General features: G+C 40.8%; 1 protein-coding gene across 1 annotated transcript; it reads left to right on the forward strand.

Moving 5' to 3' along the window:
• Positions 1-236: 236 nt before the first annotated feature.
• LOC136707450 (carboxypeptidase Z-like) lies at positions 237-12,259 on the forward strand. The gene is made up of 11 exons (XM_066681540.1): positions 237-379; positions 1,551-1,583; positions 2,302-2,676; positions 6,271-6,486; positions 7,083-7,312; positions 7,725-7,886; positions 8,805-8,963; positions 9,133-9,268; positions 9,892-10,031; positions 10,820-10,919; positions 11,361-12,259. The coding sequence occupies exons 1-11, from the start codon at positions 286-288 to the stop codon at positions 11,693-11,695; spliced, it is 1,980 nt and encodes a 659-aa protein (XP_066537637.1). The 5' UTR covers positions 237-285; the 3' UTR covers positions 11,696-12,259.
• Positions 12,260-14,145: the final 1,886 nt, after the last annotated feature.

The following is a 14,145-nucleotide window of genomic DNA, read 5'->3' on the forward strand; positions in this document are numbered from 1 at the left end:
CTTGAACTGGTCAAGACGGCCGTGACTGTGTTTAACTCCGTCGTGAGGGAGTACAACACACGTAACTGCCCAGGAATGACCGCACTTCTTCAGCCAAACAAAGGGCTCCGGACAGTGGACTTCACTTATCTTATGCTATCCATCCAGCGGGCTGTGTAATAGGCTAGCCCCCCCTCCCCTCCCTCTCTCTCTCTCTCTCTCTCTCTCTGTGTGTGTGTGTGTGTGTGTGTGTGTGAGTGTGAAAACACGGCTTATTGGCTGCATACGGAACACAAAATCGTCAAAATGAAGGCTATCTGGACTTTTCTTTTGCTCAGCTCCCTGCTAACGGCTGTCCTCAGTGCCCCGCCGCGCTGTGAATCTGGAAACTTCTTTCAAGGTGGGTGAGCTGATGTATGGAATTTAGGTACAAACTTTGACCGCTGTTACATTTAAGTCAGTTCGCTACGTAGATTTTCAGTAATCATTCTACTATTCAACCAAGGCAACAGACACGTGATAAGATAAATTAAGAAACGTGCGATTAACATGCCCTATAAATAAAAAAAAGCCTGTTTGATTTACAAGTGTGGCTCACTCCCCACTCTATAAAGTCATGTGCAAAAGTTTGGACACACACGGTCAGTTACTTGATAAATTGGTCAGTATTGCCTTATCTGCTCATTATAAATTCATATTTTTTTAAATGTAAAACAAGTAACTAAATAAAATATCACCATTTGAAAATCACTGGTAATATCCCAGTAAACAAGGAACGTCCCTGGACGTTCAAAATAGGTCTAAAAGTAGTCTGTCCGTCAAGGACACATTTTAAACGTCAATGGACGTCCAAAATCCATCTTAATAAGTTAGTTAAGTGGTGACCAATCGATAACGTCAGTGGACGTCCAAAATGCGTTTTATACAAGTAATTTATTTCGGGACCAATTAATAACGTCAATGGACGTCCAAAATACGTCAAATAGTCGTCTTTTCAACTTTCATTTTCAACCTTAAGAGAACTTTGATTAGACGGCAGTCATTACGTTATTTCAACGTTGAATCAACGGCTAAATGTTTACTGGGATTAAATGTAAATAAATTAGATTGTATTAATTCAAATATGTTAAATGTAGCAATTGTCTTTTGACCAGGGACGCCCAGATCACTTATGGCCGTAGCTATATGGGAACAACGCTGCGAAAAAGCAATTGCGAATTCACAGTTTACGTATACACATCATTTACATTTATCTACCCATTAACATATGCCTGTGCCGTCATGTTACATTAATAAGAAGTTTTTAAATGACACACAAAACAGGGCAACGAGTCAGACCAGAAGCCATCTTTATATAACCGCACTAAAAGCACAATAGCAACAGTTTAGCTATTAATCCTAAAGGCTAAACGGATGTTGATATGTGAAATTGAACAGAATTCCGACTGTTTTTTCGAGGAAAAAATGAAGAAATATAAGTGGATTAGGGATAATAGAGCTACAGTTACAGTATTCTTTAACGCCATCTAGTGTTGTAAACACCACAAATAACCTTTCGCTTTGTTTCGCAGGATATTGCAAAGTTTCTCCGGAAGTCCAGAAACGTAAGTAAATAACTCACTCAAAATTAACATTTAACTTGTGAGTTTAGACTTTGTAAAAGGCATCATATCTAGGCTACTTTATCTTCAAGACCAAACAGCTCCTTGAGGGATATGTTTACACATAATAAAATTAAAAGATTTTGGTCATCTTTAGGACCATAACTGGAATTATATTTATGAGTGTGTTTACTTCTATAGAAGACACAACACTTGTGAGAGTCCTTTGGGAAGAAGGCATTTGGCCTGAGAATAGCACTTAGAACACATTCACTGTTTTCACATTTTAGACAAGATTAAGGATATATGACATTTCAGGGTGAAAATGCCCAGTTCTTGATTTTCTATTTTAACACGAGGCCTTTCTCAAAGACAAAATGGATGCTTTCTCTAGGGATTCACCTTGCACAGCTGTCAAAAAAGATAGATTGCGTTATAAAATATTGATATATTCATTTGAAAGAAAAGATTAAACATTATATGTAAGCCTATATGTAATATGCCCAGGCATACACACACACACACACACACACATACACCACATTCATAATAATAGTTAAAATCTTTATGTGTAAGGAACAGCAAAGTGTAGTTTAAAACAGAAGTCATCTACATCAGTGTGACAGTATTCGGCTGTCTTAGTCATAGCTTGCATCATTGTTAAGTGCAGTTCCTCTGTTATTACAACTATATTATAACCTGTGTGTATTTCTTACCTTAGCCAATTGTGCAGACATTACACTGGCCTACTGTGATGACATGCACTACACCAAGACCATGTTCCCCAACATCGTGGGGCACAGGACTCGTGAGGATGTGGAGAGAAGCACAGAGTATCTGCTGCTGAGTGTGGTGCACGCCCTGTTGGATGGAGTGTGCATTCCAGACCTCCGCATGCTGGGTTGCTCTGTGATTGCACCACGTTGCGAGAACCAGAGGATTCTGAAGCCCTGCCGCAGCACTTGTGAGTCTGTGCACAAGGCTTGTGCTCAGGCTTTCAAGAGCATAGACATGGCCTGGCCTTACTTCCTAGACTGTGACCGCTTCTTTGTCAGCGAAGAGGAGGGCTGCTATGACCCCCTGGAAGGCCTAAGAGGTATTGGGGAACAAGAAGCATGCTTATTACTGTGCTGACTTAGCTACTAAAAATCACAGTCACACCTAGCACCAGTGATATCAAAAACATGTGACACTTTAATGTTAACTAGTTGAAACAACTAAAAACTAGATTCTAGACATTCATTTATACTACATATATGTTCATAAATAGAAGAGGAGGGATATTATGTATCCAAAAGAGTGTAGACACCACAAACTGTTAGTGAATTCAGCTACTTTACAATGAACCCACTGTGGACATAGACATTCAGCTGCACACACACAGTTGCTATAATCTACATAAAACACTTTGGAGCAACTGCACATGAGCTCAGTGTCACCATGCTCAGTGCAAAACATCAGCTAGAACTGTATAAATATTCCAGCATTTGGATGTGAGCTTTGTAACATCTATGGAACTATGTGTTCTTTAGAGTGATGGTAATCCATCCAATATTTCTGAGGTGGCTTTTATGGTCCAAAACAAATGATCCAATATCATTATCTACCTTCACCAATGTCATCAGATTCTCATCGTCAGTTACGGCATTTACCAGATGCTCTTATCCAGAGTGACTTACAAATACGCTTTGTGTTCACTTGGTTTGTATCCTAGCTCAAGTGTATTTTAGTACAAATAGGTCTAAAATACACTTGAGCACAGGCACTGCCAGAACAGGAGTCAGTGTTGATACTAGAAAGAAGACAATGTTTTAAGCACAGAATAAGTGCAAATATATTGCATTCAGTGGTTTAGAAAGAGGTGGGTTTTTAGTCTGTTTTTAAAGACTTTGAAAACGCCTTTAAAACACCATTGCCATAAAATACATGGTCAGAAAAGCTGTTACTGTTAGGGTATATTTTGCTGTCTCTGTTGTGGCGTCCTCAACGGTACATATTTATATCCTTTAGTTAGGGAGCAGAATTGTACCATATTCTGTATTAATTGTAGATTTTACAGTTGTGGTGATTTCATACACCGTAGTTATTCTCCAGGATTATATTATGTTCTTGTATTTTACAAAGGTCTATAATGAAAGTTTACAAATATTCACATCTGAAGAAGAGAGTTTTATGTACGTTTAAGGAACACAACTGGACTTTAACACCACAGTTGTACCTTTAAAGGTATATTTACACTGTTTGTGCATTTAGTGGCAATAATGTACCTGCACCATACATTTTTCTGAAAGTGTAGAAAGGGGCTGCTTCATACTTGGCTCTGTAGGCAAACGTGAACTTTTTAAATATGATTAAGGCAGCTACAGGAAGCCAGTGAAAGGATTGCAGCAATGGAGCGATGAATGAAGTGGAGAAGACTGAGGACAAGTCATACTACTTGTTCTAAAGGCTTTCCAGAAATGTAGAAGCTGAAGCACACTTCCAAATAATACACTTAATTTCAGAAAAGTATTGTTGGATAAGTCTGCTGCTTTTCATTCACGGTATCCTTCTAAATCAATGCTAATTGTCTAAATTATTAGTTCCCTCACTACTCTAAAAGGTAGTAGTTATTCATAAGCCATGATACAGCATTGGGGAAAATGGATTAACACATCTGTTTTGACTCATAATTAGAATTCAGTGGGTGTTACTTGTCCCAGTAAAACAAAAACATCAGAATGCATTTCCAAGAATATCATGTTTCTAAAAACAGTATGGACTGAATTTTTTGCAAAGATATATTCATTCATTATCTGTAAGCGCTTATCCAGTTCAGGATCGCGGCGGGTCCAGAGCCTACGTGGAATCTCTGGGCGCAAGGCGGGAATACACTCTGGAGGGGGCGCCAGTTCTTCACAGAGCAACACACTCACATTCACTCACACATTCACTCACACACACCTACGGACACTTTTGAGTCGCCAATCCACCAACGTGTGTTTTTGGACTGTGGGAGGAAACCGGAGCACCCGGAGGAAACCCACGCAGACACAGGGAAAACACACCACACTCCTCACAGACAGTCACCCGGAGGAAACCCACGCAGACACAGGGAAAACACACCACACTCCTCACAGACAGTCACCCGAAGGAAACCCACACAGACACAGGGAGAACACACCACACTCCTCACAGACAGTCACCCGGAGGAAACCCACGCAGACACAGGGAGAACACACCACACTCCTCACAGACAGTCACCTGGAGGAAACCCACGCAGACACAGGGAGAACACACCACACTCCTCACAGACAGTCACCCGGAGGAAACCCACACAGACACAGGGAGAACTCACCACACTCCTCACAGACAGTCACCCGGAGGAAACCCACGCAGACACAGGGAGAACACACAACACTCCTTACAAACCACAGACAGTCACCTGGAGGAAACCCACGCAGACACAGGGAGAACACACCACACTTCTCACAGACAGTCACCTGGAGGAAACCCACGCAGACACAGAGAGAACACACCACACTCCTCACAGATAGTCACCCGGAGCGGGAATCAAACCCACAACCTCCAGGTCCCTGTAAATGCATACTGACATTTATGAAATTGCTAATATATTAATATCTATACTACACTGCTCCAGGTTTCCAACAGTCAACAACCTGCATTTGAATAGAACCATGATCCAGAATGTGCAACTGCAAGAAAAATAATAATATAGGTTATTTGTATTATATATAGATATAGATAGATCATGACAAATTACAATAATTTGACCTGTTTTATTTTACTCTGTGGGATAATAGCCTATATTCAGTCAAAAGTTCTGTTACAATTCTCAGCAAAAACAGACAGGTTAATTAATTACTGATTAATAATTGTAACTTAATAATAGCTTTGTTTTCTGCATTTTCTATATGACAAATCTCTTGTGATATATAACTCACACCTACTTATGTAAACATTTACCAATTTAACAGGTCTGCAGTCTTCCAGCCATGAGTCTGTTCTTATTATACTCTAGATTACAGGCTTTCTATCTAAATCTGCTCATTTGTTCACTAATTTACAGATCCTTACCCTTAACAAGAGTATTAACTGTTAGACCGTAAGCAACAGATTTCCAAAGCAGCCAAAAATACAAACAGATGTTTGGCACAGGTTCTCAGCTACTTAATTATTCCCACGTTGCAGGTCTTTGATGTTGATTGAAGTCACAGTTTGAAAGCTGCAGACTGTTTTTTTTCTTCCTTCCTCTTTGTTCTCTACTTTTGTCAGTGACAGTTTAGATCCTTGTATTTATTTAACGTGCGACCTAGTTTGTGGTGTCTGCTCAGGGCTCTCTGGAATTTCTGTATCGAAAGGTTAATTTCATGATGTGTTCTTTTTCTTTTAAGAATGATTTACAACAGAAGACATTAGAAAGTAGAGCTAAAGCTTTTAGTAGCGGCCATGTTACCTTCGAATACACATGGGGATTGCATGCTACTAGCAGTGTATGAAAGAGTGAATCTTTTAACTGTTAACTTTTAATGTGTATCACATGTCCCAGTGTGACTATGATTTACATATAATTTTTTAACATAATTGTTACTGAAATGTCAACATACCTTCCCTCTTTACAGCCATGTAAGACTCTCATTGTGTTGAATCATGCATCTCTTTAACACTTTTATAAATTCTGTCATTAAAGAGGGGCAGGAGGTTGTGATGGACAGCGTTACAACAGAGGAGCCCTCGAGTGTAATCCAGTTCACCCACCACTCCAACACTCAGATGTTCGACATCCTAAAGAAGACTGCAGCACAATGTTCACACATTTCTAGAACATATAGCATTGGCCAGAGCTATGAAAACAGAGATCTGCTGGTAATCGAGTTTTCAAACAACCCAGGCGAGCACGAATTATGTAAGTAAATTCTACAGGAATACACACTGTGTTCTCAAATTTAAAAGCACCACTTGCAGTTTGTGAATACAGCAACTTCAGTCCACCCAGTATGGGGACACTCTTAGAACCTGAGTCTGAGGGAGAGAGACAGACGTATATGCACAGCTTGTATTAAATGAAAAGCAGTGCTCTGGAGCAGATGCACATGAGCTTAAGTGTGCCATGTTATCAATGCCAGGTTTCAAGGCGGGGTAAAGTGGGCTGTATATTGTTTCAACTGTGGTCTCTGGAGTGATGGGCCTCCCTCCAGAACCAATGATCTCGATTTTCATCCAGGTTTTATGGCTAATTGCCATTAGATCCTCACAGAAATGTTTCTACTTTTAAAGCCTTGGAAGGCTTGTTTTAGAGCAAGGGGGAGCAACCTACCAATTTCAAAAGAAATGTTGGGTGAGCAGCTGTCTAGAGACCTTTGGAAATACAGTGTAGCAATAACGTTAACAAATAGCCCACAGTTACAATGTAAAATCAAATATGCTGTGGCTCTTCACTCACTAACTAACTACACACCTTTCCTTATGAAACCTACTTCTGCTGTTCTGCCGCGTGATAAGTGGAGCCAGAGTTCAAGTACATTGGGAATATTCACGGAAATGAAGCAATGGGCAGAGAGCTGCTGATTTACTTGGCTCAGTATCTATGCTCTGAGTACCAGCTGGGAAACACCCGGATCCAAACCCTCATCAACACCACACGCATCCACATCTTGCCCTCTATGAACCCAGATGGCTATGAATTAGCCCTTTCTGAAGTACAGAGTGGTGCTGACACAGATTATTACGAGGTAAGAAACTCTTCTAATGTTCCACCGGTGTCACATTATCATCTGATATAATGTAGTGTGGTTGTTCAAAGAAGTGCTTCTATGTTTATATTCTTCAAAAGATAAAAAACATAAAACAATTGCAATTTGTTTACTGTGGGCACTATCTATAGTGCAGTGTATTCTAACTTATTACATATGTTTGCAAAGTCTAATAATAAAATTTCCCATAAAACACATCTGAAAATACATATATTTCCTGGAAAGCATTTTCTGCTTCTTAGACATTTAAAAAAAAACTGCTGAGGCAAGCAAGTACTTTACACAGTAGTTTACAAGAGTTCACTAGTAGCAACCACATGACTTTAATTATATTAATTGCAATTAAATGACCAAATAACACATTTCTCCCTTGTCGTTTTTAAATACGCAGGGTGCTGGATATGGCGGGCAGATAAGTGGGCGAAACAATGCTCAAAGTATAGACCTCAACAGGAACTTTCCCGACTTGACTTCTATTGTCTATAACCGGCGTAGGCTCAAGCGCTTCCGCAGTGACCATATTCCCATCCCTGACACTTACTGGCTTGGTAAGGTAGGAGTTCTCAATATGAGTTCTTATCTGTAGAACACTACAGAAGATATCAGTAGAACGCAACAGAAAATATCAGTTATATTTGTTTTTTTTTAATGCAATTACCCTGTGGAACCCTGCGGCACGGTGGTGCAGCAGGTAGTGTCGCAGTCACACAGCTCCAGGGGCCTGGAGGTTGTGGGTTCGATTCCCGCTCCGGGTGACTGTCTGTGAGGAGTTTGGTGTGTTCTCCCTGTGTCTGCGTGGGTTTCCTCCGGGTGCTCCGGTTTCCTCCCACAGTCCAAAAACACACGTTGGTAGGTGGATTGGCGACTCAAAAGTGTCCGTAGGTGTGAATGAATGTGTGAGTATGTGTGTTGCCCTGTGAAGGACTGTGGCCCCCTCCTTGGGGGGTGTGTTCCCAATGATTCCAGGTAGGCTCTGGACCCACCGCGACCCTGAACTGGATAAGCGCTTACAGATAATGAATGAATGAATGAATTACCCTGCCCACAGATGCATTCTTCCCTAACAATCAGCATAAGTACAGCTTTACAGAACACAGAAAAACACCCCACCCAACTTAAGGTCGGACTTAAAGTGGTGTTTATATGGACTTTATGAGATCATATAATGTGAAAAAAAAGAAATTTTTATTGGGCAAAATGTGAAATGTTGTGGCCAGGGCCATGAGCTAAAGGTAGTTGATCACTGGATGTAGCAGTTTGAATCCAGACAGGTAGGAATAAAAAAAGGGCAGGCATTCAGCTCAGCAGAGTAACAAAATCATGAAACTGGAATATTATTTTGCAACTGAAAGTTTGATTTCATATTGAGTTACAGGTCCAGTGTTCTATAAAGCTGGTCCTACAGACGATGTGAAGTAACACCCTTGTGTACCGGAGCAGGTCAGTTGTGTGTCATGTCTGTTTATTTAAGGTTGCTCCAGAGACATACGCAGTTATGAAGTGGGTGCGTTCTATTCCATTTGTCTTGTCTGCTGACTTCCACGGAGGAGATCTAGTCGTGTCCTACCCTTACGACTTCTCAAAGCATCCTCTGGGAACGAACATGTTCTCTCCGACTCCAGATGAGCAGGTAATTGCTGCCAGCAAATAAACTCATTTCTGTTGTAACATTACCTTACATGAGTGAGTTGGAGTGTATGTGTTTACCACACAAAGCCAACTGATGCGATTCTTACACCAAACACAACTATGCGATGCTTAATACAAAGACAGCTGTAGTAATAACATTCAAATTGCAGGTATTCAAGCAGATAGCCAGAACATATGCCAATGCACATGCCACAATGTCCAACGAAGACACGTACAGGTGTGGTGCCAACTTTAAGGACAAAGGAGGCATTGCGAATGGGGCTCAATGGTACAGCCTAGCAGGAGGTAAGCATGGTCAAAAATAACACACTCTTAAAGCCACTGACAGATGAAGTTTGTTACTTTGATACACTGGCATCTGTCAAGGTGTGGGTTATATCAGACAGAAAGTGAACTGTCAGTTCTTGGAGTTAATGTGTTGGAAGCAGGAAAATGGGCAAGTGAAAGGATCTCAGCGACTATGACAAGGTACAAACTGTGACCGCCATGATGCTTTAGTCAGAGAACCTCCAAAATAGCAGGTTTGTTAGGTGTTCCCGGGTTTTTGAGCACCCAAGGCTCACTAAAGCACATGGGAGTGGTCCAATCATGCCTAAGTTGCAGAAATAAAAACACATGCTGGCTCTGATAAAAAGTTACAACACACAGTGCATCACAGCTGTATATGCTCCACGCTGACCTCTTTGCTTCCTCAAACATTAGTTATCCACAGGGGCCCGTGGACCTGTCGCCAGTTTAATTGACCATATTGGTAGGTGGACTGCATTCTGTAACTGTGGAACTACAAAGTGCATCTATATGGCAAGTGGAGCCAACAAAATGAATAATGAGTTCAGAAACAAGGTGGTCATGTTAATGTTTTGACTGAGAAGTGTACCACTTTACCCTGAACTTTTATTTCATGGCAGGTATGGCGGACTTCAATTATCTCCACACAAACTGCTTTGAGATAACAGTAGAGCTCGGCTGTGACAAATTCCCATTTGAAGAGGATCTACATACAGCCTGGGAGGAAAATAAAGAGGCTCTCCTCACTTTCATGGAGTCGGTGAGGACATATTTGCTCTGAAATGCATTTTACAAAATGTAAATTATTTCTGTAAAGTTTTTCATAGATTAATTTAGGTTAGATTAAATAAAAAATGTCTTCTTACAAAATTTGCATATCAACTACTGTTATTCATTCATTCATTATCTGTAAGCACTTATCCAGTTCAGATGAGTCCAGAGCCTACCCGGAATTACTGGGCGCAAGGCGGGAATACATCCTGGAGGGGGCACCTATTGTTATTCTTATGTTTAAATATTGTTTGTAAACAGCAGTTACCTTTTACATTGTGAGAATGGACAAATAGAAATGACACAAATATTAGTGTTTCAGCGACATTGTTTTGTTATATAGTTGCATGTGGTGCAGCAGGTAGTGTCACAGTCACACAGCTCCAGGGACCTGGAGGTTGTGGGTTTGAGCCCTGTTCTGGGTGACTATCTGTGAGGAGTGTGGTGTGTTCTTCCTGTGTCCGTGTGGGTTTCCTCCGGGTGCTCCGGTTTCCTCCCACAGTTCATAAACACACGTTGGTAGGTGGATTGGCGACTCAAAAAGTGTCCATAGGTGTGAGTGTGTGAGTGAATGTGTGAGTGTGTGTTACACTGTGAAGAACTGGCGCCCCCTCCAGGGTGTGTTCCTGCCCTGCGTCCAGTGATTCCGGGTAGGCTCCAGAGTGTTTGTCGACCCTGAACTAAGCGGTTAAGTGGTTACAGGCAATGAATGAATGAATGGATTTGTTACTGGGCCCATCTCTCACAACAGTTGCTGGTTATTAATATAAATTTCAGGTACACAAAGGAATAAAAGGTATTGTGAAAGACGAAGATGGGCGTGGCATTAAAGGAGCCACTGTGTCAGTCAAAGGGATCCGGCACGACGTCACAACAGGTACTTGACTTTTTTTTTTCTCCAACAAATACATTCACCTTTAATTGATGTTTTCATTTACATTTTTTACTGAATTATGGCAAATTATTTTTTGTTTCAGCTCAATGAGGAATCAGAATTAATAATGTGTACTCTTTAAATTGGACAACTACTGTGTTAGATGATTTTGAGATTCCAGTTTAAAAAGAAATACTGTCAAATCATTTGCACACAGTTGAATGTTAATGCCTGAAAACACTGCATAAAAATAAAACTGCATCCTATGTTTCAGGTACAGAGAAAAATAACCTGTTACAGACAATGAATGAATGAATGAATGTCTGCTGCACATTTGTGTTTTATGTAACTGTAATGTTACAATGTATTTGTCAGCAGATTATGGATAAGTCATTTGTCTGCTCATCACTTGTACTCTTGGCTTTTTGTCATTTGCTTTCTCAGCTAAAAATGGAGATTACTGGAGACTGCTAACTCCTGGCGTCCACGTTGTGAGTGCCTCAGCACCGGGATATACCAGAGCCATGAAGAGGGTCCACCTTCCATCTCAGATGCAGCAAGCTGGAAGAGTGGACTTTGTTCTTAAAAAGGCTGAATTCAAGTCAGACATTGATGACTTTATACCATCCCTGGGCAGTTATGATCGATTCGACCCTTATAATCAGCAGGAGCGTTACAGCATGAGGCAGAGAGAGGAGGAGAGACAGGAGAAGCCCTGGTGGTGGCCATACTTTGCTAGTTCTAGTAGCCAAAATCCCTCTTGGCTTCTGAGAAATTAGCACCATCTACTGGTCAGATATTATATTAAAATAACTGTAAAGAATAACATGTTTTAAAAAAACAGTACATTTTCATAGAGAAGGCAACCCTATATATTTAAATCAAGTGCCCAGTTATTATGCCTCATAATTTTTGGTCTGTATTAGCGTACTCTTCAATACCAATAAGTTTTGTGTAATTACAGTGCAGGAATCTGTGGTTATCAACACCATGCCACAGCAGTAATCTCAATAAAAACTTTTAACACCATCTACCTTTGTGGTGTTAGCTTCCACAGTAGGTTCAGCTCATGTTCCAGAAAGGGAAATCAAAGTATATTGCTGTAGGGTGACCTTACTCCCTAAAACAGTTTAATAAGCTTCTTTATTGCTTGAATACAAGTACAAATATTGTTATTCTAATATAACACACTACTTACTGTAAATGCACTACTGTATATTGTAGTAGGTGGCAATGTCAAGAAAAGATGTCGGACTGAGAGTTGAGTATAAAGCTTGAGTTCAGATAAACAATCGTGTAGTTGTTGATTTGTTTCTAAAAACATTTATATTTGAGCAGCTATTATTTATTAATAAAAACACATTAAGGGTAAATCCCATTTCTTATTTCTACCCGTACCCATTGTTTTCAAGTGTTAACTTACCCCTTGGAACTGAGGTGAAGTGTTTAAAATCTTCCACTATGAAATAGGATGCCCCTTCAAAAGCCTGATGCCTTACACAAAATGGAGTGTTAAGTTTAGGTAGGGCTAGGGCTTACCCCATGGGACTCACCCTATGAGAGAGAAAGGAGACGGAACCAAGGAGGCAGGACAGGTGTCCTGTGTTACCAAGCCCTGAAGGAAGATGCTGAAGGCGTTTTATAATGACAGCACAGGACAGAATAACTAAACAACTGGAAAACAGGTAATAGACTTAAATAACAAAAATAACAACACAAGTCCAAAATGGGAGACATCAGGAGACAGGGAGACACGGGGAACAAAACCACAAGTAACAAAAGCAGAGACCCCAGGCAGAATGCAAATAAAGAGACAACACGGACAAAGCACAAGGCTGTTGTTAAGAGTTTTTACCAGCACAACTGTAGTGAGACTAATAACCCACATTCAGTTTGTCCTCAAGCACTTTCCCTGCACTCTTCACTTGTAGACTAGCGATGACTTTAAAACTTTAAACCATTTGAATGGTATAACACTCTTGATTCCTAAGGCGTAGCAGATATGAAAGGGTCAGCAACTTAAAATAAAATAACAGCCTGATTGAGGAGAGGGCTTTGATGATTACAGGAATAAAGATGATGCTGTTAAACCTGCTCTACAAATGCTACTAAGCCTTTGATCTCTGATCTAAACAGCCTGTTAGAAGCAGGGGGTGACTGCAAAAATCAATGCTTCTCCACGTGGGTCCCAGTTAGAGTGAAAAAAGGGAAGGACATTATAAAATCTGAGTGCGTGTGGCATTTTGGAGTACTTTTTTTTTTTGCATTGCCAAAAGTATTCATTCACCCATCCATTGAATTCAGATGTTCCAATCACTTCCATTGCCCCACAGGTGTAGGAAACCAAGCATGTTGGCATGCAGACTTCTAAATTCCTCAATTTCATCAATCAACTGTCAGTGGTATTATAACAAAAAGAAGCGATTGGGAACAACAGCAACTCAGCCACGGAGTAGTAAGCCACGTAAAATGACAGAATGGTCAACAGAGGCAGAGTCAATCCCTACAGACCTCCAAATTGCATGTGGCCTTCAGATTAGCTCAAGATGGATGCATCCTTGGGGGGATGGCCCCTTTCTGTTCCAACATGACTGTGCACCAGTGCACAAAGCAAGGTCAATAAAGACATGGATGAGTGTGTTAGGTGTGGAAGAACTTGACTGGGCTGCACAGTCTTGACCTCAGCCTGATAGAAAACCTTTGGGATGATGTACGGAGACGGAGACTGCAAGCCAGGCCTTCTCGTCCAATATCAGTGTCTGACCTCACAAATGCGCTTCTGGAAGGATGGTCAAAAATTCCCATAAACACACTCCACACTTAAACCTTGTGGAAAGCCTTCCCAGAACAGATGAAGCTGTTATAGCTGCAAAGGGTAGGCCGAGATCATATTAAACCCCATGGATTAAGAATGAGATGTCACTCAAATTCATGTGTGTGTGAAGGCATACGTGCGATGGACAGAAATGGACAGTCACACTGTACTCATCTGAATGAAACCACAAGGTTCTGCTCCTTAAACTTGAAAGATGGAGATTTTCTTAGCACTTGCAGAAGGAATGTTGGAACCTTTCCAAACTCATGAAGGATTATTCAGAGTTCTCATTTGGCCTGGAATAAATTCCAATCACTTCTTCTAAATGTGTGTCATAATTCCCTTCATTCTGATGTGTTCAGGTATCCCATTCTGACTGCAGTGCCACTGAGCTTGACTATGATAATGCAGCCA

This window comes from Hoplias malabaricus, chromosome 9 (assembly GCF_029633855.1).
Source record: "Hoplias malabaricus isolate fHopMal1 chromosome 9, fHopMal1.hap1, whole genome shotgun sequence".
NCBI lineage: Eukaryota > Metazoa > Chordata > Actinopteri > Characiformes > Erythrinidae > Hoplias > Hoplias malabaricus.